Raw genomic sequence first — 27,436 nt, forward strand, 5'->3', positions numbered from 1 at the left:
TGGTAATAATCTGTGTATGCATGTGGTTTTCATAATGATAGATGGATATAGAATATTATATGAGCAATTCAAGAAGGAACTACCTGTTTATATTGAATAATTTCCATATGAATGATTTAGGGTTGTGGGTTTTCTTGCTTTGCTTTTATGATATCGACGATTTATTTCTAACGCTGGCTTCTTATCACAAGCGTGCAGCCACACAACCTGATCTCATCAGATCAAACAAGTTAAATGTAGTCAGATCCGGTCAATACCTGGGTGAGAAATTTCCAAGGTAATTCAAGAATGCATTAGGAGACTGCTCTGTATCAGTATTCCTCTCTAGCCAGCACTGAGCAGGCATCTCCCCTATTATTGGGGAGTTCAGTTGATACATAGTTCTTCATCCTCATCCTAAATTGTCCTTTATCAATGCCAGGTACAAGTGGCTCCATTTGTCAGTGTGTATGTAATCTACCAAGAACCTTTGGTGATGAAAGGTACTATGTAAGCAATGGTGCCAGCTCAGATATTGTATTTCATGTTATATATTAGCCTTCTGCAGCCTTGCTTTAGTAAATCCCAATGGAATGTTAATTTTGAAGCACCAGTTAGGTCAGCCTTTGATTGAAGTGTACAGAGCACTGTTTCCTTGTCAAAAATAGTTGTGCAGAATCAGGAGAAGTGCTGGCATATGCCTGTCAAAAGGACAAGATAAAGCAGAATTTCTGTTATCATCTATGAGATAAAACAGAATTATCATGGCTTTTTTTTTTTAAAATTCCTTTATAAGCTGTGATTTAATTGACTTATTCAACTTAACCGAGAACTGGAGCTGGACATTGCATCTTGAGGTTTCTCTTTGCTTCCACTCTAAGCCAGTTGATATAACATTTCTTTATATTTGTGGAACACCTACAATTCTACCTCTCTTGGAGAAAACGTATGGGATATCTATACATGAGATATATTATATTAGCTGTATATTATAATAGCTGAGAGCTATGACAGAGAATACTGACTCACTTGTGCTCATCAAGCTATAAGATAGCATCAGCACAGAATGAAACAAAAGGCTATCAAACCTATTGCCAGAGGAAAATGTGGATTACATACAAATAAACACAAAGTGCAAATGAAAGATGTGAGTAGGTTTATATAATGAGAAGGGGGAGCCCAGCAAGCTTCCTTACTGTTTAATGCCATACTCCAAAGACAAATGTTACAGCTAAGTTTTCAAAGAACAAAAAGTCACGTTTTTATTCTGTATTTTTTCCTGAATAAATAGCAAAGCCATGGAAAAATTTTCTGAACTGATTGCACAGAATGAGGCATACAGCAAAAAAACCCCAAAACATTATTAGTGTGATCGTAATTGCGATTAGGTAATCACAATTAATTTTCTTGTTCTAAGACAGTTGTCATCCACTGTTGTGAAGGAAAACCACACCAGAAGTGAATTTTACTCACTGCTAATAATTTGGGGATTCAGTCTGTATACTGCATCAAAATGCTGATGCCTGTGCTCTGAGAACTTCCAGTGAACACATCTCTTTAGAGCAAACAGTAAAACAAAATCAGGTGTCAGTCATTCATAAATCTCTTGTATTTGTATATAAATCTGGGTAGGAACTCTGATTACATATAAAGAGTACGAACACTTACAGAAAGAGGAAAGGAATAAAATCTTTCTTTGTCGATGGTGTTTCTTTCAGTTTGGAAGAAGAAATATTCCCATAAACATTCTGGATACTTTGTAATATGCACTTTTGCACTATTTCCTTCCTCTGGTCCTAAATGAGGATTTCCAAAACCTTTAAAGCCATAGACAAGTTTGCTTCTGACTTTTAAAATCGGATGTAGGTAAGGAAGTCCAATTTATACAAGCTTGGAGAGGTTTTGTTAATACCAAACATATCTGAATATGCCTGTCTTTGTACCTTTGCAGGATTTCACATTGCCTAATATAATGTTCCTCGTGGTTTTAATTTTTCCTCAAAATGGATCTCTTTTATGTCTGCTATTTACCATCCTTGCCAGAGTCATTGAGCACAAGAAATGCAGTATCTACAAGATGCAGAAACTGCTTTCTTCCTTGCACTCATGTAGTATGTAATGGATGGTTTTCAGAAAGGATCTTTACTCTGTGCTTTACCTATTCATGTGTAGGATTTTGATTTCATTTGAAATGAAAGGCGTAAACCTCAGGTCTGAAAACTAATAGAATTTCTGCATTTACCTGCTGATCCATAGCCTTTAGGTTAGATTGTGTGTCAGCCAGCAGTCGGCTTGTTGAATGAAGCAATACTTTAAAACTAAAATGAAAAGATTTCTGTTATATGTAGCCTGACACCAGATATGAAGGCAGATTTCTGGTGGCTTATTATTGGAAATATTTTCCAGTGTGTCTGATAAGCAAGGCTGAACAAGCCGTGGGAAGCAGACCTAATCAGATAATGCTGACTCGCAGACCAGAAAAAAAGAGAAGAAATGTATTTTGCCTAAGTGCTATGCCTTCCCTTGACAAAACTGAGGACAAAATGGCTAGTGTAATGACAAAAGGTGCTGCAGAGAGCAGGGAGCAAACCTGCTGCTTCGTGAGGGTGGCTGTTGCATGTGAGCCTGTTTACTTGTACAGATTCGTTGTCTGTATTACAGAAGGTTTATGTCTAAGTGATGGGGCATGTAAAAAGGACTGGGAGAAGGCATCAAGCTGGATCAGCTCTTCATTTTTCAACCAGTTTAGTTATTTTTTTTGGAACTTCAAAAGAATTCAAGATACAGACTTAGGAGAGAGTCCCCATGAGGGATCACGTGCTGTGTTCTGCTCAGACTCTCAGTGCTGCACATCCTTCATGGGAATACACTTGAACACTGAGAATATTCACAGGATAAGCACATTCTCAGTATGACTAGAGGAGCATTCATGATGTTGCAAGGTGGAGGACAAAGGAGGGTCTCATAGAAAATCTTAGGAAGAGTTTCAAAAGAACTTAAGTGAAAAGATTCCTTTGTTATTTCCAAGCCTGGGTATGAAGTGGTGTTTACCACAGATTGATAGTTAACACAGAAAGATATTTGACAGAGCTTTGTATTTTATGTCTTCAGATTGCATGTAGATAATAGATTATATCAAATGCAAACATAGTGCCATATTAATATTACATGACAAATGTGCATACTTTTATTTGTAGGCCTGGAGACATTAAAAAAAAATTGTTGGAAGATCCTCTTATTTCTAAATTTTTTTGAGAACAGCTCAGTTCTTGGCTTTGTACCTTAAATGTCTCTGCTCAGGGGAAAATTAATTTAATTGCATAAAACCTACTCTGTGCTGATTTTTCTAGACAACTACTGTAAGATTAAAGTTTTAAATGGATTGAGTGTCCCTATAAGAATATTCGCATTCATACATGTCTGGATTAAACATGCCATCTGTGCCTTCTATTTTATTTTTCTCACTGTATATTTGGAATTCAAAATAACATTTATTTTGTGAGGAAAAAAAAATCGATAAATCATTTCAGTTGTCCCACACTTTGTATAACTAATTGTAATTAGTAAAATGTCTTTGTTGGCAAGGGCTTATCAGGCAAATAGCATGAAGAGGCAAAGAAAAAGCTTTGTAAAGAATGATGTTGTTTTTAAAACCCAATTGTGACGCTATCTCTGCTATTGTGTGTGATTTAACTCTTAATTTTTAATCTGGTATTCCTTGCAGCTGTGTAGCTACTGGTGTAATCTGGGGTTCTCTGTAATGCAACTATGGAACAAATTTTTGCCAGTTCTGAATTTTACAGGAGTCTTGAGCCACCTACGTTGTAGCAAATGGGTTGTAGTTTCTAGTTTTAATCAGTTAGCTTGGTTTAATGTTTCTTATGCAAACTTTATAGAGAAAAATTCAGTTAACTGTGAAATCCTGAACTTTGGTGCCAGGGGAGCAGCAACAGCCTCCTCTGATGGACACTGCCTGGTGTGTGGCCTTCTAAGGAGTAACCTGCCTGCAGAATTCAGTGGCAACAAAGCCAAGTCTTAACTAGAGTGATACAGGGGATCACCGAAAAGATGATGTCACTAAGAGCAATATAATATGTGGAAGAGAAATCAGAGCATTCATGAATGTGTTCTGGTAACTTGGGTTCACTGGAAATACCATATCCTTGATGCTAACTGAGTTCTTCACCACTTTTGGTAACCAGGCAGTAGCTTACACTGACAGTGAGCTGGGTAGATGATTAGTCAGATAATTCTTGAGTTTACTATTTTCTATTCTCAAAGAGCTGGATTGTGAAAGACTCAGAAAATTAACTTATTTGCTACTTCAGTTGATAGCAGAGAAGCCATAAAAATTCTCTTTTAGAGCATTTCACTGCCATTCTAATAAGTACGGTGATTTTTCTCAAAGTTTCCACTTGTACTATTACCCTCCTGCAATATTCCAATGAATACTGGAATAAAATATTCTGAAATTGTCCAGTGTTGAAGGAACTGTTCAGAGGCTGGGATTATTTGCTTCTCCCTTGGTAGTTGGACAGAGGTTAGCTAATTAAGAAAGCAGTGAAAGTTTAGATCCACTTGGATGGAATATAGAGAGTAAGCAAGACTCTAATATTGATACTAAACAGAAATATGATACCTATATGTGTGTGTGTGTGTGTTTCATTAAAATGTACATTAAAAAAAAAAAAAAGAAAACAAAAAGAAATATTTTGTTCCTTTTATACTTTAAGGAAAAGTTAATCTGGAGAAAGCTACAGTAGTAAAAGGGAATGCAACATCTGTGTTAATTAGCAGCTCATCTTCAAAGCTTGACTGATGGGTTACATTATGGCCTCTTGCAATTGAATTAAAATTCAGACCCACACAAGTTCTATTTTTACCTCCTTTTTCCATATCAGAATAATTTGTCTGGATTTAAGATTTCATTTTTGCTAAAAATATTGATGTTCTGTACTCTAAAATGAACTTTTGGTTAGTGCAAATAGTCATCGGAGAGAAGAGCACTGTGGCTCCAGATGCAATTTCAGAGAATGTGGCTTTATAATGTGATGTGGTGTTAGGGATAAGGATATGTACATTCTCCAAGGAATCTGTTTCTGTTGGTTCTCTGACAGTTAAGCTCTTTGGGTCAAGGGCTGTCGGGTGTGGGTGTGTAGTGCCTGCAGACTGAGGATTCACAGTGCTGCTGTAATGTAAAAAATCAGGAATTTAGCAACAAATTAGGAGTTGGTTTTAGGATACCTGTCAACACTTTGGTGAATACCATAGTTGGGGTGAGACAAGTTGTTGATAGAGGAGTATGCACTGATGAAGGCTGTATCTGTAGAGCTTGAGTTCTCTTTTTCCAGTGAATATTTTCTGTTCGGAAATGATACTTCCCATTAATATTCTGGCCCTCCATAACCTTTTTTTTTTTTTTTTTTTTGGATGGGCATCCATCCTGGTGAAAAGCAAAGTTCTCAGATAAATGGGAAAAGTGGGGAGAACAATGTAACATTGCCCTCCCTTCCGTGGTGACATCAAAGAGGTGTTGCTTGAGCTACCACAAAGACTGCAGAATGTGGAAAATTTAAAAGGGTATCAGCTGCTGTGCATCAGTGTGATTTCTGTCAGCTGAGTGTCTGGTCCAGTGTTCTTCCCACTTCAATAAACAGACTTAGGGTACAATCTTGTGCTAGGTGTTCTTTCATTTTTGCCATAGCAATAAACCAAAATATCCTTTTAAAAGCCTCTGCTCACACTGCAATGTCACAGACATACAATGTGCACCTTTACAAAGTTGTGTCATATTTTTGGATTTAAACATAAAAAAGACCCAACCTAATAGAAAATGTTTTTATGAAAAATTGAAGCTGCTTTCAGACAAGGTTATATGGACTGCCTTCAGCATCTTGTATTGAGAAGGTAAGAGCTAATCAACAAATTTCTTTTGTATTCACCTACAATACATTTCACTAAAATATGCAGCTAGGAGTAGTGAGTGCCCTTTAATACAAGAAGAAAAGGGTGGGAAAGCCTCCTTAATTAAATCTCTTCGGGGATCCTGGATTAACTGCAGCTCTGTTTAGTTTATGTCCTCCCTGCAGAAAAATGTGCAGACCCAAGACAGCAAATATTGTTTTAAATGTCGATGCAGGAAAAAGGCACTGTCGTCTTTTGGGTTTTTTTCTTCCACTTGGCACAGTTTTTAGTTTTGGTTTACTTTTGGCTACAAAGGATGAAAATCTAAATCCTTTTCTACTCCCTTTCCCATTGTGTGAAAATATTGAACCAGTACTCAGCAAACTGGATGCAGCTACTGGGGAAGGCCAGAGCACATAAAGTTGCCCTACAGGAGACTGTGGCACCAGCCTGAAACCTGTGCCAAGGTTTCAGGTGTCACTCCCTTTGTCACAGCCACTAGGGATTGCAGAAAGTCCTTGGCCTAGCCTAGTCCAATGGGAAGTGGGGAACAGTGGGATAGGGGTACATCATGGTGCCACAACTAACTTGCAGGCTCGAGTAGTGCCCAGGGAAATTTTGGCATTACCTTCCATTTGCTTCAACTGCTGCAAGCAGAAGGAATTGTGTTGTGGAGCGAGTGCTGTGCAGGATGCAGACCAGAAGAGTTGCATTTAGTCATAATTTCAGTCTTCCTAAGCATGGAGTGAATTTTACTGAGGTGATTTTTGAGGAGAAAATGGCTGTGCAAAGTTGCCAACAGCTTAGCCCTCAGATCTGCTGATGGGAATTTAGTTTTCCTTCGCTCCAAACGTAACTGCATGGTTGTAGTGGTCAAGACTCCCCTGGATCCTCTTCTGATTTAAACACTCATTTGCCCATCAACAAAATGCAGTGCAAATGGAAATGTGTGGAGCCACACACTTCTCTTTCTGCATGGTGCACCTGCAGTGGGTCGAGGTTGTTTGTAATCGTGCATAAACTACTTGACCTCAGATCCCAGGGAGCAAATGCAACCCGGGCACTCACAAAAGGCATCTTTTTCTAATAACTTGAGTGCACATAATATCAGACCACAGTTTGTACCTAAGAAAGGGAAATAAGGAACTCTTGATTCAAGGGAAATCAAGAGAATATGTATTTCTGGAAAGAGTAAGAATAGGGAAGAGAGTGGGGAAGAAAAAAAAGATTGGAATTGGGATTTACTGCTCTGTAAACAGTTTGCACCAGGACCACAATTTGTATCTGAAGAGTCAGTGTGACCTGTAGAAGCTGTAAGAAATTTAGCTGCCAACTCACGTTCTCTACAGGGAATGCCATTCATCTTCAAAAGATTAGCACAGGTTTTCCTGCATGAGAATCACCTCAAAATAATACAAGTGCAATATATAGGCTGGAGGGCAGAGTTTACAATTATAATTCTTTCTTCTTGTTTCTCTTCTGTGGGCTTTGCAGCAAGCTGGATCTCTGTGATCCCCCTTGATAACCAGGAATTCCCCTTTTCTTCTCTGTGCTCAGCAGCACAGGCTGAAGGAGCTCTCTCTGCCAGGGTGAAATAACTTCCTTCTCTGGTTGCCTGAGTTCTCAACGGAGCTGAGATGCATCAAAGTCAGGTCGAGGAATCAGAAATAAGGAAGCTACAGAAGCCTGGGCAGAAGAAGTCAATTTTTTTTTAAGCTGCTGCCTTTTCCCCCCACCCCCCTTTGTTTCAGGTTTCCATGCTTCTTTTGAAAAGGGAGGAAAAAAATAATTTAAAAAAAATGTACACAACACAAAGATTGGAACTATGTGCATAAATTAAATACCCAAGCAGATACCACAGATCTTTCACTACTTGTAGTAACAGGTTATTCCTTATTTCTAATGTTGCTTTTGCCTGTCTTACCAAAAATTGTTAATAGTAAGTCAAATAGTTTCGGTGGTTTTTTAATTAGATGCAGTTAAATACAAAGCCATCATTTCTCTGCTCCCTTTTGTGATTATTCAATGTCCTTCCTGTCTTGTTTTCCGTGCCATTTTGACATGGGATTTATTACTTGTTACATTTCTTTTTAAATCTGGTTGTGAAGGGAGGTTGTCACGGGCTAGCCTGTGGCCTTTGCTGTGGGTTTGTAGCAAATTCAATGGACTGAAATGAACTCTTGTCCCCTGTGTTCCATTGATGCAGCATTAATATAACCAGAAAGCCAATATTTCTGGAGATTAATTGAACAGTATGCCACCCAACTGCAGTTTATTTTCAGGATTCACAGTAGGGTTGATGTACCATGAGTCTGGGCTGGCAGGAGTGCATCACTGCTCCGTGCCCAGGTACATCTTGCCGGGCACAGTCTCTGTCTGAATCTGGAATGTGGTCTGTGCTGTTCATAATGCATTCCACTTGCTTTAAGCTTTCCATAACAAACTGGAGAGGATGGATAATAAAACATCTGTCCATTTATAAATGTTTCACTCTTCAGAAATGACCTGAAGCACGATGGGGGCTTTTGAATGTGTGAGGCAGGCTGCTCAGTGCTAGAGGGGCACGGCTGTTTATTATTAGATGTCCTGCATCATTGTGGAATGCAAAGCAAGCCCATGCATGTACACACACACATACACACGTACAAAGGAGGGAAAATAATTATGATAAACAGCTGCCTAACGGGTATCTTTATAAGGCAGAAATAGCAACCATTTTTACCAGGTGAAATCAATTCTCTGTGCTTGCATTTTCATTGCTGTGCTTGTGCTGGTTTTTTTTCTGCGGAAAGTATGTAATGAAATAATTAGCAACAAAGCACTGAGTCTTAGAGAAAACAGAAATAAATCTAGACTAGTGCCAATATTCTTCAGCATTTAGAGTCTTACCCTTCCTCTCTACAGAATGTACTTCCTTTTCTCCTCTCAAAAAACAGCTCTCTGGCAAGAGAAGTGCGTGTGCTCCTCAAAGGAGAGGTGAGAGCCTTGCTCTTCTCTTCATGGTGGTGCCTTTGTCTGTCAGCTCATTCTAATCTGTCATCTACAAATCTACTTCTGATTTGAAGAGGAAGGCATAGACCAAAACTGAGACTTGGGGAATGTGGATGTTTAATTTGGCAAAGCAGAAGAGTTGTTCAGCAGCTGTACTCAGAGATGCTTCCTCAGGTATCTTAGTTTGTTTAGACCAATACTCTTATATATACTTATTTATTAATCAAGAGGCCTGACAAGGTGCTGCAAATAAAGCTGCTGCTGATTCAGTAGTTTGGTAAGAGAGTCATCTGAGGATTAGAGTCTATAAGCAGCCTTTATGAAAAGATAAATTTTTTTGTCAATTAATTGGCCTGAAGAATTTTGTCATTTCAATCTGTCGTTGTTGAATTTTACTTTACTGCAATATTTTGAAATTAAGTGAAAAAGGAAAAGTGTCTGTCTAACACTTTTGGTGAGCTCTCTGTTAATTAATAGCTTTTTGAAGTACTAAATTTCTTGGTTTTTATCTTAATTAACAGTCTTAATTGACCTTCTGTGATCTCTAGTTTCTCCCAAAAGAATTAAAAAATAGATTTCTAAATTCTTTTCTGCAAACAGATTGACATGCATTTACTTGTCTACAGATCTTCTCTGCCTTCACAAACTTTTTTTTTTTTCATTTTTATTCTTTTACCACTGAAGTCCCCACTGGAAATTACAGTCCATTGAACCGTAGAGCTAAAATTGATTGGGCACATAAAAAATCCTGGAACAATTGAAAAAAGAAAAGAAGTTCCTGGAGTAATCAGGTCAGAACTTCCTGGTGAAATCCAAACACAAGTGACAACAAAATTTTTACCTGATTTGAACTCACCTGGCCTTGATCACTGAGACAATATTTTATATTCCTCCATTTGCCCCTGATGACAGAAGGAACCAGTTTTTCCTTCATTTAGCCTAAATCAAAGCATGGTTATAGATGTCAAAGGAGATGAATTTCGGTTGCCAGTGTTTTTATGGGGCATTCTCTGTTCCATGTCCTTTATATCAATTTCTTCTGCTTTTTGTGGAGTACTGGAAATTTAAAGCTGAAGAGCCCTGTCTAATTGCTTCTATTTAAAATTAATTTTTAATTAAAGCTTTATGTGTCACACATTACGATTCTACCCATCCTAAACGCGCCTTTTACCCTTTTCTTCTAAAATATAGAAGGCAACTCTCTTTTTTTAACATGTTGTGAGAAACTGCAGTCAGTTCTTTCTGCTGTAGTTTATGGAAGGCATTACTAAAAATGCAAATTCTGTGTTTTGAGACTTGAAACTTTCAAGTTTCAAGTTAATCTTGGAGCTTACTTTTATATTCTGGGATTAAATAATGACATTTTAAGCATTTAAACCTTCACTAAGAGCAAGATAAGCAAGCATATACTTCGTTTCAAGCATCTTCACTAAGTTGATTCCACTGGTCTTTTCATGTGTTTAATGTTAAGCATATGCCTATGTACTTTTCTGAAATGCTGGATGGTATTTAGCAGAGTGAATTACAACCAATAATTGACATTTCTTTAAGAATCCTAATAAAGTAGGAAGTATGCTAAATAAGCTTTCATTTTTAAGATAAACAAAGTAACTTTTTGTGAGCATTGCCTTTTTATTGCTGCACCCAGCTGTAAATCATGTCTTGAAAGCAAAGCCATCTTTTAAAATGCATTTCCTGAAAAATAGTGCATTACTTTCTCCTGAGCTGTTGAGACAATTTCCTGCCTGGATTTGGTGCCCCATTAATTTTAGACTATTAAAAAAAAAAGTCACAGTGAGCAATAGGAAACAATTTTGGATTTGTTGCACACACATATATCACAATAGATCTGCCTGTTGTAGTTCTAGAGATGATGTTTAACCAAATCCTGTTTTCCCTGTTTTGGGATTAATGTCATCCTTCCCTCAGATTTGTACAGTGATACAGCCTTATGCTACACATAAATGGAGGATTTTTTTTTTCTTTTCAGTGTGTAAAATTTGAAATTTGAATGCAATTACAGTAACAAGAGGAAGTGTTTTCTAATGAGTGTCGAAAATCCCTGGCCAAAAAGCATGTAAAACTCTCCTGTAGAGAGAGAAATTGAATGCACAGTGTTAGCATAATAGCAAAGGCTGAGACATTGCTTTGCACTACAGTTTTATGGGATGATATTTTAAAAGGTATTCAGAGATTTATGGCTTTTTAGGGACAGCTAAAATTGTTTTCACATTTCTAATACTGCTTTCATTAGACTTTTGAAAGTATGTTTATGGTATCAGATTGAATTCTAAGGTGTTACCAAATCATCCAGAATCCCCACTGCTCAAGTATATTCCCTTGTATCCCTGTGTGTCTTCAGAGGAAAAAATGGGATGAATGTAAGTGCTTTGTTTTAAAGTATATAATCTGTATTCTGTCATGTACTTCATCTCCCAGGAAAGGTACCTGGGAACTCACTCTGTTCTCTGCTGTTTTTATTTATCCTGCCAGTGCAGTATATAGATGAGAGGACTAAGGTCCGATGGTGTTAAAACAGGACATGAAATATTGATTAATTCTTTTTTAAAATTCCTTTTTCCTCCTGAGTATAGCAAATTTCAGATGCTACTGTCAATACAGTGCTCTCCAATAAACCTCCGTTATTGGAAGGGTCCTGATCTTCATCGTGTTCTTATAAATGGTTATTATGATTCTAAAAGGCTTTAAAAGCTCAAGGCTTTCCTGGTGCAAGAGCAGAAAGCAAGTTAGAAGCAGTGCAGCCTTTTATCATGGCAGAATGTTACTCTGATATAACATGGATTGGGTTGGGAATTCTCTTTGCTGGACAGTAGCAGAACATTCTGGTTAAAGACATGAAGATCCTAATGGGGCAGATAAACAGATGTACAGTTTCATGGCTATAAAGGTGTCAAGTAAAGAAGCACAATTATAGTTGGTATCCACTTAAGAAAACATGGGGATTTGACACCCTGCCTTTGGTTCCCACTTGTCACTCTTCAGTTTAAGTTAACCCTTTATTTATTGTTTCCAGTATGGTCCTTTACAAAAGCAGCTAAACATACTTAAGTGGTTCCCAGAGCAAAAGGACATTTTGGGAAAGGTAGGGATAGAAGTTCACACCAGCTCACTGATGTAGGATAACAGACATGAGCAAGGAAAAGAATATTTTAACTCCTTTCAGGGTACTCAGTTCTGGGAGTTGAGGTGATGGTTTTTCACTTTAAAAACTGAGGTTTATTTAAACTGAAGCGTACTGGAGATTCTTTAAGAGTGTAAAGCTCTAGGAGTTTTTCTACTATCAATAATAAAAGGTATTCATCAGAGATGGGATTTGAATCTCAGACCTGTATGTGCCAGGTAAATGTCATTATAAAGGTTGTACAACTACTTTTTCACCCATCGTCTTAATTAGTCTTTAGTTCAACTTGAGCAAGGAAGTAACACAGAATCTGAGCCAAAAGCCATTGACTAGCATATTTACCTGGGAGGCAGGAGACCATAGCATGTTCTTGCTCTGAACCAGGAAGAAGCACCTGAGGTTGGTTCATCTTTCTCACAGGAATGTCGGGGTTTATAGGCTGGATAAGTTGCTACAGGATTTTCTTTTTCCCCCCACATCAAAGTTTTATTCCTACCCCAAGATGGAAATGTTTTCAGAAGATTTTGTTGGTGGGAATAACTGATTAGCACATAGGTCTACCTGGGAGTTCTTTGGCAGCAAAACTTAATGGTGTGCAAACCTTAGGCTACTTTAATTTACGATGCAGAACAGACTGCTCCCTGCCATACCCAAAGGCTGAGGGCTTACAGTTGTGGCAGAAAGCTGATACATCCCCTCCTCTCCCTCACACTCAGCTCTATTAAGATGGTACTCTATTAAGATGATATCTTTCTTTGGAAATTGGGCAAGTTTTTTATAATTTTAAGCTAATTATGTCTGTTGATTTGAGTCAAACTGAAAGCAATACATGCACAAAGCTGGACTTTAACTAAGTTGCAAGCAGTGAGAGCTAAGTGTGTTCATGAGGTTTTAAAGCAGTGAATCTTGCATGCCCAGGTTGTATGAGTGACTCTTTGACTCCCAGTAATTGGTAACATTTGCTTGAGTAGAGCAAACAGGATTTGTGTTGTGATTAACAGTGCTCACACAGCCAATCTGTGAGCCAAAACCTTACACATGTTATTTTTCTCACTCATGCAGGTAATATTTTTGGACTGATTTAACATAAAGAGTTATTTGAGCCAAGACTATCAATCTGGGCACTGTCCTCTTGTGTTTTGCTCTCTGCTATGTTATCTCAAAGAATGACAACAGAAAATTATGTGAAGGGGTATGCACAGAATTTTGTTTTTCAAAACCTTGTATTAGATGGTTTTCTATCAAAATATCCATGAAAGTTTCATTACTGTGTGAATTGTCAAGTTGAGGATAGCCCACTGCAGATTAAGATTTTGCTTGCAGAAGAGGATGGTGCATACCCACATCCACACAGCACAAATTCTGACAGTAAGTTTGCATTTTGGTGAACTTTATCTCATTTTACAAACCCTACTAATTGCTGTCTTTCAGATGTGAAAATAAATTATTTTTTTGTCTTATGGGAGATGCATAGTTTGACTCCGGATATTTAACATGGTATTTTTTCTGTGGACAGTAGCTTGAGGCCCCAGGCTGGGAAGAATGAGAGCATATCTATAAATAATTCAAAGTAATTGTATGGTTTTGACAGATTGTCAAATTGCTTAATGCCTTTCGTCCCAGGCAATAGATTATATTGCTTTGATAAAGTGTTGATAATTTCTCATTGCAATTTGTTTTGTGTATGTTGTATTTTTACAGAGTCCAGTCAGGTTCATATCTCAGTACGGGTTGGTTTACCTTAATTTTGGCTATGGATGCCTGCTATGGAATTCACGTCTATGGGATGATAAATGACACCTACTGCAAGTAAGATCACAGGAAATTATTTTCATGCATCTACAATTCTGATGTCTTGTCAAAATTTCACAATTGATTTTAATATCATAAATCCAAAAAATGGATCAGGCAGTCATTTCCCAGTGTTTTCCATTGATGTGACACTATTGTCAGCATATTCACTCCTGATATGGCATTTGCTGTTGATAAAATAAAAACATTTACAAAATCTAACATCAGATGTCACGAGGAACTATTTTTAATCAAAGATCTTTCGCAGTTTCTGAATTAGCTGGAAACAAAGTATGCTCATACTCTTCTGATAAAAATGCACTTGTTTCCCCTGCTAAAACAAACCTATAGAGGCAAAACTAATATATTATTTTCTGAATACCAAATACACCTGGAAGTGAAAAAAACTGATTAGCCCAGGATAGTTACCTGAAATTACATTTCACCACCATTGAGCAACCTACTTGAACTTTCTAGGTTATATATGGCTTGTTTTGAGTAGTAGAGGTTTCTAATTAGATAATAAAACAAGTCCTGTGAGCTTTATCACCATAAAGTGACATAAATTCCAGCCAGCTCCCGTTAGTGACCTTACAGTGACAATGGATTAATCACATCGTCAGAAGTGTAACTCTAAACACAATTTTTAGAAGTCCACGTTAAACGCTTTCATCTACAGTGTAGATGAACAGGTACAAAAACATAAAATGAAACTATTCCTCATTTATTCAGTAAAGCAGGAATAATGGGTGATATGTACACATCTCTTCTGTACCCAAGTCTGGCATGTAACCAGTCCAGTGGGTCCTCAGCTCCTCAAGTTGAGTCTTTGTGCAGATCCTCACTCCACAATCTGTGTTACTCCAGTGGGAGACTCATTCCTGGCAGACCCTAAAACAAACAAACAAACAAACAAACAATGGAATTTGAGTCACAGCTGTTTAATTAGGATAGCTTAACATTAGAGACTGGCTTTTTAGAACTCGAAGATCTCACTGATGGAGTCATCCAGATGGAGCGAACATATGTTGTTCTTTGTTTATGAAAACGCAGTAGGCACCCCGAGATGAGGGGTGGCAGGACTGGGGTTGTCCTCAGAGCCAAGCCAGGCTGGCATTGCACAGTCCTGATGTAAAATCAGTCAACAGCATGATAGCACTTAAGTCTGTTGGCAGCAGGGAAGGATGGCTTTCCTTAAAGCTGAAATTCTAACTGCATTACCTACTTAGAATGGATTATGCAGCCAGTTGGAGAACCAGTTTCAACAGTTGGGACTATCCAGTGAGAAGACTTTGCTTAGGGATGGAGACTTGTGGGCTGAGTTCTCCCAGGTTAAACAAAATATGCAATACCCATGAGAGCCAGCCCATCAGCTTCTTACTGACTGTTGAGATCAGTGCAAGCTGAGAGACACACTGAGTTACATTTTCCATAGGAAAATTCATAGAAATCATGATGTAATGAAAGCCCTTACACAGTTTAGCATCAAGTGCTGATGCATGGGAAGGATTTCAGATAATTCACAGAATCGTTTAGGCTGGAAGAGACCTTTAAGATCATGAAGTCCAGTTGTTAACCCAGCACTGCCACGTCCAGCACTAAACCATGTCCCAAGTGCCACATCTACGTGTCTTTTAAGTACCTCAGGTATGGGGAGCCAACCACTTCCCTGGGAAGCCTCTTCCAGCACTTGACAACCTTTTGCATGAAGAAATTTTTCCAAATATCCAGTATAACCATGAGGCCATTTCCTCTTGTCTTGTTACTTGGGAGAAGAGCCCGACCTCCACCTTGCTACAGTCTCCTGTCAGGTAGTTGTAGGAAGTGATAAGGTCACTCCTGAGCCTCCTTTTCTCCAGGCTGAGAACCCCCAGCTCCCTCAGCCACTCCTCATTGGACTCATGCTCCAGACTCTGCCCCAGCTCCATTGCCCTTCTCTGGCCAAGCTCCAGCACCTCAATGTCTTTCTTGTGGTGAGGGGCCCAGAACTGAACACAGGATTCCAGGTGTGGCCTCACCAGTGCTGAGTGCAGGGAGACCATCACTTCCCTAGTCCTGTTGGCCACACTACTGCTGATACAATCCAGGATGTTTGTATCCTGTATTCAGGTGCAGTGTATATTTATGTATTTCTTGAAAATAATATTTAAGTATATCTTTTTTTTTTTCCCCTAGGTCAGAAGGCTTTCGTAAAGTTCCCTACCACTATTACGAGCCAGGAAGAGATGAGTGTGAGGAATACTTTCTCCATGAAAACGCTCCATATGGAGGCCATAGGTTTATCACAGAGAAGAAAGTATTTGCTAAATGGGCCAAGAAGCAAACAATAATATTTACACATCCCAACTGGACAGTGTCTTGATACTGGTTTTCTTAACTCTCTCTTAACAGGATATTACAAAAATGTCTCAGTTTACAGTAGTTTTGCTTACATCTGGCTGGCCTTTCTCAGCCTGGGTAACACTAAACTAAAAACCAGAAGGCAAAGAGGGTGATGGTTCAGCTGCTAAGCAAAATTAATCATCTGTGGAAGGTAGACACATTGTTTGTTAATTCTTAGGGTTTTACTCCACACTATGCACTTTATACTTTAACTGGATTTTACTTCAAGGCAGGAGCAGTTAAATACAGAGATTTCCTGTATATACAGGTGTACACAGAGAACATGGTGATCCTTTGAAACTTGTCCATCATCTCAGATATGTAAAATTAGTATTTATAGCTCATTGGCAGTACTGCAGCACTAGTTTCCTTTCTAGTATTAGCAGAAATTTTCAACAAGAGAAATATGAGGAAAAATATAGACCTCCAAGGTCCATAAGTGAGTAAATTAAAAAAAAAAAACAGCTGAATACATTGATACATGTGAGCACTTGCATATATGGTAAAATTAGAGATGAGCTAAACATGGTTCTTGAACTGTTCTCAACTTTTGCACGAGAAGATGCTGCTTGCTCAAGGCTCCTGATTAATCCATAAGTTCTGAAATGCAGCTTCCTTCCACCCTGGTCAGGCTGTACCACCTGGGGCAATGCAGTTTGTACTTTTTGAAGCCGTTGTCCCACTGTTTAGCTCCAGCAGCATGGCACTCAGAAAAGACTGTGTTTTGCAGCCCATGGTGAACCTTTGGCTGTTGTACCAAGTCTGCTGTCAGTATCCAAACCCATGAGTGAAAAGTTGTCTCGTGAATATCTCCATTTACTCTAGTTATGCCTTTGAGTTGCTCCAACATCCAAATAATAGTATTTTGACAGTATTTCCCATGCAGCCATCATAATTTATTTTAGATCTCCAGTTTCTCCAGCTTTAAAAACAGGGATAGTGTCTATCTACCTCACAAGGGAGTTGTGAGGACTAATTTAATTTAATTTAAAGCACTTTCCTGATGAAGAATGCTACAGATCATTTATTCTTAACACAAAAACAATGGTACCTGTCATTTATTCCTGTCTGTTGGGTATTTGAAGAAAGTGACAGCATGTCTGGATCTGATGGCGAATTGTTCTGTGCATCCGCTTTCCTACTGAGGATAATTTGTAATACTGAGTTGTCTCAGCTTGCATTGCTTCAGATGAAGTTGAAAGAACTCCCCACCTTACAGCATTAGCTGCACATCAAGAGGCAGTTCAAGAATTTTAAAATATACTCATCTCTAGTTTAAATATGTATTTCTGAGCTTACTGTCATGGAAAGTTTTCAACTGCAGCAAACTCAGTTGTAATATGACCATAATTCAACTACACATGTGAGTTTTATTTAAACTGTATTTAAACTAATGCTTTAAGTTTAGAATGTGTCCTATGAATATTTGAACATCTGGAATGTCAGATTCAACACTGTAATAGCCAATACTGTGAACACTTGAAGGAATTACGTGTGGAACATGTCACACAGGGTTTACTCACACTACTTAAACATTAACCAACAGGAAACTTTATATGCTTTTGTAAATCATGAAAAGGGGAAAGTAAAAAGCTATTTTTACATGTAAGTATTTGTATACTGACTATTTCCTATTGTATATTTGTATATATAAATCTATATTTTATATGTTCATCACATATATATTCTGTCATCAGCAGCTGCAACTCTTAGAATGGGGAGGAAATCTCTTCACCACTGTTCCTCCTCCTGACTGTTGGTTTCTTGTTCCTGTTGGTACGTGATGCCAGGATATCATCTCTGTTGCCCCTTCTGTTTTCTACTCTAAATGCAGCTTTCTGGTTTTATTTTTTAATATAGCTCAGCTTTCACTGTTTACTTTAGTACTCTAAGTATTCATGGTGGTTGTCAGACAGAGGCTGGGGCCACGCTTATGATCCTGGATAAACATCTATATTTAAATACAGGCTTTGTCCCAGACTTCTTGCATGATTTGATGTCTCACCTTCCTGTTTGGAAAAGGAGAACCATAGTATTTTCCTACTCCCTTTCTTGTGTGACTTTCTTGTAAGCTGTTGAGATGAATATTCCCATTTTCAATTTATTTGTATAATGCCTTGCAGGAGACATACCCAAAATGTCTGAAAACTACAGGCAATGCTATAACAGGCAAATACTTTGAAGTGGCTTCTCGTTGTCTCTGGAGTTAAAGATCAGTTGTAAGCTAATATAGCATGGGATGAAATCAAAAGGGGAAAGGGCCAGGGATGGATAAAGAGTTGTAGTAGCAAAAGCCAGTGGTCTAAATCTCTCACCATCTGCATATGCATCTTTTCAGTTCAGATGGATGGCTGGATATATGGAAAGCTAATAGAATAATTGTAATGCAGGATTTGAAGAATGCAGGACGTGCAGAACTAGGGAGAATGTTCCACACATATTGTACAGGGCAGCCTGGGAAATCCTATAGCTCCCTTGAGGGAAGAGGAGCTGAAAGGGAGAACATCAGTCAAATTGAACATGTATTTAGAAGGTCTTTGGGTTAATACAAAACTGCTATGAAAGTGCTGCCCATGGATGTGTGATTGGGCTGGACAGACTTACATGGAAGTTTCTTCATGAACTGTTTCTCCTGAATGAGCATCAGGATTCTGCCTCGGTTGTGTTCATGTGCAAGGTGTTTTTTTAAGCCTGAGAAAGTTTTTCAGATAATTAACACTTGCCAATTCAACGTAAAACTGTTGTAAAATATGTGCTTCGTCCCAAAGCTCCTTGAAGAGTGCTTGCATGCTGCATGAAACAATATCACAAAGGCTAGCTAAGAAAAATACAGCTCTAAGAGCAGCTAAATGTACACATAATGGAGAACACCATTAGAGTGCAGTTGTCACAAAGTAAAATGTTGCTCTCTGCCTGGATTTGCACTAAGAGCAGATCCACTTTAGAAAGGTAGCAGCAGGCTTCATTCACACGAGAGTAAATGAACATCACTTCCCTTATTTAAATGAAGCTGTCTTTAGCATAAACTAAATGCATGTTTACATTAGTTTTATTATATGAGTAAGGAACTGTGACCACTGTGTTAAAGATGATTCTGCAAAGAAATTACTTGGTCAAAATCTGTTAAAAATCTGTGATACTGAAGAAAGAATCTCGGTACTTGGCTGTGTAGTGAGGGACCTTGGTGATTCACCTTCTGAGAGCAGTTAAGACATCAGCTGAGAATCATTTATTAATTCTTTAAGATAAAACCTACTACAGTTTACCTGAATGTAATCAGATCCTAATTGCTTATTCATTCAAGCAGCCCTATTTTAATCAACTACTCATGTGTATAAAACAAGCAGGGAGTTTACCTGAGGTTTTCAAAATGCATCTCCACGTTGCTGTTAATAGGGGAATACTTACAAATAGTTTGGCCTTTTTTGGCCATCAGTCAGCTAAGTAGTCAACAAATGTTTTCTTTTACAATTTAGGGGAATTTAGTACACTTCTGAAAAAAAAAAAAAAAAGGAAAGCATTTATTGTTTGGTTTGCTGTAGGTTTGGTTTTAACATTTGGTTTGAACATTTAAATTTTAATATACTTTTATCTTTTATGTGGCATTATCTTCCGACTGATTTTTTTTCAAAGTAAAAACTTTTAAATGGGAGCAGAAATTTGCATAAGAAAAAAAATATCTTTTCAAATGGCTAATTACTAATTCAAGGGTAATTAGTGACAGGACCCAAGGGAATGGCCTGAAGTTGTGTTCAGGGAGGTTTAGGCACTGGAACAGGCTCCCCAGGGCAGTGGTCACAGCACCAAGCTGTGAAGCTCAAGAAGCATTTGGATGATACTCTCAGGCCCATGGTGTGACTCTTGGGGATGGGCCTGTGCAGGGCTAAGGGTTGGACTCAATGATCCTTGTGGATCCCTTCCAACTCAGCATATTCTGGGATTTTGTGAACATAAGAAACTTTTCTTTCCAAACTGCCACACCAAGCTTTTCATCCCCATTAGATGTCCAGATCACATTCTTCTGCTTATAGCAAGGCCTCTTCTCAGAAAGCAAAAAATTAGTCTGTGTATCCAGCCAAATTCCCTTTCCATCTGGGCTGGGAGGCTCCATCTGCAGACTGCTCCTATCAGTTACATCAGTAAGTGGGAAGGACTGATGAAGAGTTCTACTTAGGAGCAGATGGTGTTCCAACTACTAAAAAGTGCCCCTAAAGTGCTTCAGGCGAGGAGTACCCATTGATCTTTCCTGGAAATACTTTACTAAAGTATTGGCTTTCTTCAAATGCCTTCAGCTCCTCTGTAGGATAATTGTCCTACTCTGTCTAGTAGGAGTTATCAGCAATGGGGAAGCATGCCCTTTACAGGAAGAAACAGGCAAATTCGGTGTTGTTAAATATTTCTATATAAACAATACCAGGGATGAAGGTGTCAGCCTGACACAAATTATCTGAACTTTCACTGATTTAGGAATCTCTGAGGACTCGTTTCATAACTAATGGAAATCACTTTGGCAAGTTCATGAATACAGCACCCATCCCATTAAAATCTCTGCACTCCTGGGTACTGAGGTAAGCAGAGTTTTGTCTGAGAAGTACCACGTGCACATAATGCATAGCAGAGTTACTAAAGAGAAGCCCATCCAACACTTGGAGGGCTGATGCTGGTGGTCTTTCTTTATTCACCTGCTTGTGGGCTGGACAGAAGTAGGACCCCACACAAAGGTAGCTAGCAGCAGAGCACAGGTGCCCAACCAGAAGACATGTCCAGGTAAGTAAGAATTAAATAAGTAATCTCTCATGAATTATAACTGGATGGTGCCCTTAGTAAATAGAAAATCAGAAGCACTTTACATAGTGATGCTTATAATTTGCTGGCATTTTTTTCTGCATGTATTCAGAAATAGTGTGTTGTTAGCTGTGTTCAAGCAAGCCCAGGGTTTGTTGATGATGAACCTTAGGGTACCCACAAGAGTGAAACTGTGTTAGTGCCAAATGATCACACAGGAGCTGTCTGTGGGTGTTACGATGTCCTGTGTACAGCAGTCATGTATTTACTGAAAAAAGGCCTGTGGTTCCTGGCTAGGGGTAGTTCTTATGAGGAGGAAGTGTTTCATTTTCAGCAGATGTGTCTCATTTTGTTCCTTCTTTCCTGAGAGGGTGCACAGAATGGGTCTTAACTGTAGGGGAGTGAAGAATGCTATGTTAAATAGCCAGCAACCAGATTCATATATGTTTTTCTGGCTATTTCTGTGATGTATAGCTAAAGACAGAGAAGCCTTGTATAGCATAAGCTACAGAAGTCTCATGTCTGTTCTGGATTAGAGTCTCATAGGCAAACTCTCGAAAAGAGCCTGAAGGAGGAAGAAAAGATCTCTCTCCACTGAAAGACGGGGTTTCTGTGGAAGCCCTAATAATGTGTGAGGCACAGCTGGGCCTCCTCCCTCAGCTTTTGTAGGTCCCTCCCAGCCGAAGATTTGGTCCTTTTCCAGCCCCGTTGGAGAAGTGCATTCTCCAGCTGACTGATGCAGCCTCTGAGCTGCACAAAGTCCTCCCTGTCCTCCCCTTCTGTGGGGCCAGAGGAGTGGTGAATGTGGTGAATGAGGAGTGCTGGGTGTCAGAGCAGGGATGTTCTTTCCAGTCAGCAGTGTGGTTTGCTGGGGGCACAGTCCCACCTCACGTGCTGAGCTCAGTTCCTCTGAGTGTGGCAGGAAAGATATCACTGGGCTTTGTTATTGTTTGTGTGATTAACTCACAAAGAGTCACTATTTTATGGGTGTCTTAAACAGCTGATTTCACGTCTTTTTTGATTGCTTGCTGCTGTTTCTGGGAATTCCTCAAGATATGCAGCTATCAGCATCTGCCACTGCTGTTCTGATTTACTGGCCATAAAAAGATTGTAAACTTGAACAACTTGAACTAATGCATGTTCTTGTCATGTATTATGCATGATAGCATGTTACACATTTTATTCTCCAATATAATAAATAATGTAAGTTTTATGTAAACTTAGTTCAGGCGGGGGAAGTAGTGCTTTTTCTTTCTCTCATATCATGTGTTGCCCAGAGCACTTTGCTGGAGCCTTGTAAGTGCCATTAGCAGCTGGTAGCAAATAAATTGCTGAAACCAGTCAGGAAATATTTACTAAATTTGACATTTTTCACTGGAATATCAGAAATAGTTCAACTTGCTTTTGTGAACCTACTCCGGTACTCACAGTCACAATTTTATGTTCTGTTCTAAAGAAATCTCCCATCAGAGTGTAGCACCAGGAATGACTTTATTGACACAGATAATGTCAGGATGTTGGCGAGGCAATGATCCCAAAGTTTTTACATTTATGGGAGTATCTTTTTAACGGGCATTGAACATGTAGAAGATTGGCTAAGATGCCTGCAGATTTTTTCATATTGTTGCTGCTGAAAATAGTATTTCTGGGGATGGTCAGTGGAAAAAGAAATTGTGTGCTCCTTGCCCTTTTGGCTGAGCATCTGTCCCCTCCTCATACTCAGGCACACGCACACACATGTGCAAACACTCTGAGTGTCTATATGGGAAGGTCCTTTTTTTCCAGGTAGTGGCAAGGAAGAACAACTAAGACCAATTTACATGGTAAATACAGGTTATAATACTTGTCAATTCATGTTTATTCTGTGTGTTTCCAAAGCCTGTGTCTGCATCAGCAAAGAATTAGCTCAGCTGGATTGGATCTGTAGCCTGAAACTGTTGGTGCCAAGGACCTGATGTCCACACTGTGCTCAGTCCCTAGTTTGGTCCCATGGGCTGAATGCCACTAGTGATGGGAGCACATCTTTTGGTTCCATCCAAAAAGAATCTGGTTCACATCCTCAGGAACACTCCATCACACAAACTAAAGCTCTTTTATTGAGGCCACTGTACTGGACTGTCCCATGTGGAAGTGAAATTCCTGCTAGACCATCTTTTGGCTCAAGCTTTGCATAGTTTTTTTTTTCATGGATACTTTTCTTTCAAATCTGAGATCTGGTTCCTCCTGTCAGATCATGGGAATCAAGGGCTCTTGACTCTTCCTAAAATTACCATCCAAATGTGCTCCATAAGTCGGGAGTGTGATATAGGACAAAGTGGTCCAGCATTGGTACGGCTTGGAAAGTGCTTTGATGAAGAGTTAACGTGATTCTGCTTGTGGATGTAATTTTATCCTGAACATGCTGGGTGCTTGCTAATGCATGCATTGTTTTTATGTAGTGCAGGACACATAAAAATTCCCTTCATCATTTTCCCAGGGTATTTTTGTTCTTGTGGCCTTCCAGTTGTATCTGTGTATACATGCATATGTGCATATATATACAGTGCACAAGCATTCTTCTGTTCTTAGACAGTTCCTACTATATGCTGTTAACATAAACTTATTTAGGCAGTTCATGTTACACTATTTATTACATGTATTCTTTGGTTGCCTTTTCGTAATGCTGGCAAGTGTATTGATAGCAGATATCACTGTAGACCTAGAAAACTTTCATGCTATTTATACTTATTTTAGATGTTCTGCCATGTGTTTTTTCTTGCTATATGTTACTTAGTTTTTGCTCTCATTTGGAGAATGTGCTTCTATGTATTTGCAAAATTGTGCCTGGGTAATTTTAAAACATGAATAAATGTATATGGTTTTCCAGTTGTCTGACATAATTTATGCATGATTTTGTACAAAATACTTTTATTCTTGTTTATGTATATGCCACTGTAATAATACCTGGCAGTTCACTGAACTCAAGGAAACAAAGATCTCTGTTCTCAAAAGTATTATAAATCAGCTGCACACACTTTAAAGACATTTTAAGGCATCTGTCCTAAACATATTCAGTAATGTAAACTCAGCCACAAAACCTACACTTACGAATAACTCATGATTTTATTTCCGTGTGTTCAAACACATTGCATGCACAAAATGCACACAGGAATGGAAATATGTGGAAAAGGTCCACTGGATCCTATCCATAAAGGGTACATCCTTCAGGCAGTGTCTTAGAATGTAGCAGTGTCAGAGGTCAGGGAGTGGACACTGAGCATGTGCTTGAGAGAGCCCTGCAAGGCTGAAGGGCTGTGGGAGAGATCACGTTTCATGCAAAGGTGTGAATCTCTGCTTGCAGCTCCAACATTGACAAGAGTGTGAGAAAGACCCACGTCACTTTTCTTCCCTGGTGCAGTGGACCCCGTCGTGCTGAGGGAGGAAAGGAGCTGGAATTCATTCGGCCTCCAACTAGTCTCTAACTTTCCTGCTTTATTGCCCAGCTAAGAACATGATTAACAAGCAACAGGCTTTCATCTGTAAATTTGAACTTGGTCTGTATGTCCTGGAGTAACCATATACAGACTAGCTGGGTTTGTGAAAGGACTGGAGGTCCTGGGTGTGTTTGTCAGCACTGGCATATATTATATATAATGCAGCAACTGTAACCGACTAATTTTGGGCCAGATTCTGGTACACAGCACATAAAATTAGGCTATTTTGTCAGCCACCACAATGAGGGAAGTGAAATGAGAATTTCTGTGGTAGGGATCAGACTAAATAAAGGGAAGAAATGCCTTTCACGTGCTCAGCTTTGAGGGTCCTTCAAATTTGATATACAGCCGAAGGGCTTGTTAAGAATTTGTGGTTTATTTTTTCAGGCATGCTCTCTGAATATACCATAATGTTCACTTCAGAACCATTATCTGTACAGAGTGAGCTCTGAATGCATATTAGTAGCATGATGTAATAAGGATTCATTTCATCCTTTTTCCATGCAGGATGGTTGGACATATTACTCTCGAACTAAATCCATACTTAGTAGTAGTGACATGGAATGTGAATTTCTTTGATTATTTGTGGTAGAACCAGCTAATCAGGTAAAAAATTTATTTTGGTTATAGAATTATCCCCCTTAGAGCTTTTAAAACCCTCATAGAATAGTGAATTTATTCCTCTGAAGTTTTTGCTCCTGTGGCTTTACATTTGGGTCTTTTTTTACTTGTTTGCACCAAATCACTCAGTAATCCTTGCCAACTAATCTCAGTGATATTTTCTTATTACTGACTGCTTCTTTAATGACTGAGTCTTCTGCAAACCTTTGGGTTTTCTTCCAAATTGTTGATAAAATTGTTAACTAGAGTATGCCCAGGAAGCTATCCCAGCAGAATACCCATTCTGTGATCATTCCCCATTTAAATTCCCATTTTGAAATGTCAGTTAACTAGTTTTCCGTTCATTTAATGTGAGACATGTCAATTTTGTATTATCATGTTCTCTTAACTCAAATGCCATGAATACCACATCAAATGTCATATAGAATCAAAGTGTATCTGCAGTGTTGTCTTTCAGTTGTAGTCACAATTGAAAAAAAAGCCAGCAAACATGTTTGACAGTATCTGTTTTCCATATTGCACTTAGATTGGCATTTAGCATATTTCTCCTCTTTAATTAGTTAGTAATTGAGTCCCCTGTCAGCCATTCCATTACTTTGCTCCAGATCAATTTTAGACTGACAGGACTGTAATTATCTAGGTCGTTAAGTTTATCCTTCTTAAATATTAACACAACATACGTTTTCTTCCAGCTTTCTGGAACCTTCCCAATTGTTCCCAGACTTAGCAAAAAGCAATAATAACAATAGAGATTCCTCAGTCAGCTCTTGAACAACTCTTGGGTACAAGTTATCTGAAGTTTCCTACACAAATATTTCTTACTTCAGTAGCTTCTATTTAATTTTTTGGGAGTTTGGAGTTTTTGTTGTTGTTGTTTCCTGGTAGTTCATCATCCTCATAGAGCATCAATTGTCTGTCTTTTCCTTAAATACTGAACACAAAGACTTATTGAACACTTCTTTCTTGTCTTCATTACTCTTAACAAATCTTCCACTTCAATCTGATAAAGAAACGGTACCACTGTCAGGGTTCCTAATGTATTTGAAAAATATTGTCCTTAATTCTCTGGCCATAAATTTCTCCTTACAACTTGACTACACTTATTGGAGGAATTATATATGTGATGCCTTACTTCTACTCTATATCCAGTGCTATCAACTTTCTTTCTTCATTTCATTGATTTACAATTACCTAGAGGCTTTCATTAACCCTTTGAGCTAAATATTTTCTAAACACATACAACTTTCTTTCCTGATTTTTTCAGCTATTAAATGTTTGTATTTTCCAGTTATTGATCACTTTTCTCTCATAGCTGATTCTCCTTTTCAATAATTTTCAGTTTGGTAAAAAGAATACACCATCCATATTACTGTTTGGGCTTCATTCTCATTTTGCCCTAAAGAGCAATCAAGCTATGATCATAGCCACTAATATTAATTTACTTCTCTTACCAACTATCTCAAATCTCTTTTCATTTTTTCTGAGATGCTATCGCACATAAAGTTCTCATTCTTGGAGAGTTCTCCATTTTGCTTTAAGAAATGTTCATATATAATATTAAAAATTCAGCAGAGGTACCAGCATCATAAAACCTCGGGCATATGTCAGGCAGACTGAAGTCTCAGATGATAGTGCAGCTTTTTTGCTCCTGCACATTACAGAAGGTGCAAAGGCATCCAGTCATCCTATTGTCTTTTCTATGATTTGGTGATTTACAGACAGCAGTTGCTATCCCATCTAGTGTTTTATCTGATAGAGTATTGATCCATTGCATTCACATCATTTGCTTCTGAGCTGCCAGTGCCTCGAAAACAGACTATGGCTCTTTTACCGAAGTGCCACTCTTCTTCCCCTTCTCTCTACTTGATCTTTCCAAAATAGGTTATAACCATTGACTTTAATGTTCCAGTTATTCAGTTCTTCCCATCTATTGTCAGTAATACCAGCTACACTGAATTTATAAATATGTCATTCCTATTCCTTTCATTTTTTACCCGAACTATTTGGTATTGTTTTACAGGAAATCTGCTGCTTTTACATCCTTCGTTAATTTTGGTTTTGTCATCTTGATTTCATGCTGAATGATTGGGGGTTTTTTGGTTGTATTTGGGGGTTTTCCATCAATTCCCCTCTTAGCACTTATTTTCAGCCCCTTCCCTAGCAGGCTGTTTGCCTTTCTTACAGAACAGGAGACCACCTAAACAGTGCCATCCTTTCACCTGCATCAAAAGACACATGCTCCACGTCCAGAATGGGGTTTTTTTCCTGTCTTCCTTCATTCACCAACCAAGGATAATATCCTGGAGGATCACACAGACATTCTTCTTCTTAAGCAATGTTCAGGCTTCCCGAACTTATCTGAGGTCAG

At 38.6% G+C, this 27,436-nt stretch overlaps 1 protein-coding gene across 2 annotated transcripts in view; it reads left to right on the forward strand.

Moving 5' to 3' along the window:
- The window catches only part of ST6GALNAC3 (ST6 N-acetylgalactosaminide alpha-2,6-sialyltransferase 3), a 218,203-nt gene extending 194,364 nt beyond the window's left edge, over window positions 1-23,839 (forward strand). For both annotated transcript variants that reach the window (XM_064665568.1, XM_064665570.1), the window contains exons 4-5: window positions 13,718-13,825; window positions 15,983-23,839. In XM_064665568.1, coding sequence (XP_064521638.1) covers window positions 13,718-13,825; window positions 15,983-16,169 — 295 coding nt within the window. In that variant the 3' untranslated portion in view covers window positions 16,170-23,839. The remainder of the gene's footprint in view (window positions 1-13,717; window positions 13,826-15,982) is intronic.
- Window positions 23,840-27,436: the final 3,597 nt, after the last annotated feature.

The sequence above is a fragment of the Pseudopipra pipra genome, chromosome 9 (genome assembly GCF_036250125.1).
Source record: "Pseudopipra pipra isolate bDixPip1 chromosome 9, bDixPip1.hap1, whole genome shotgun sequence".
NCBI classification, from domain to species: domain Eukaryota; kingdom Metazoa; phylum Chordata; class Aves; order Passeriformes; family Pipridae; genus Pseudopipra; species Pseudopipra pipra.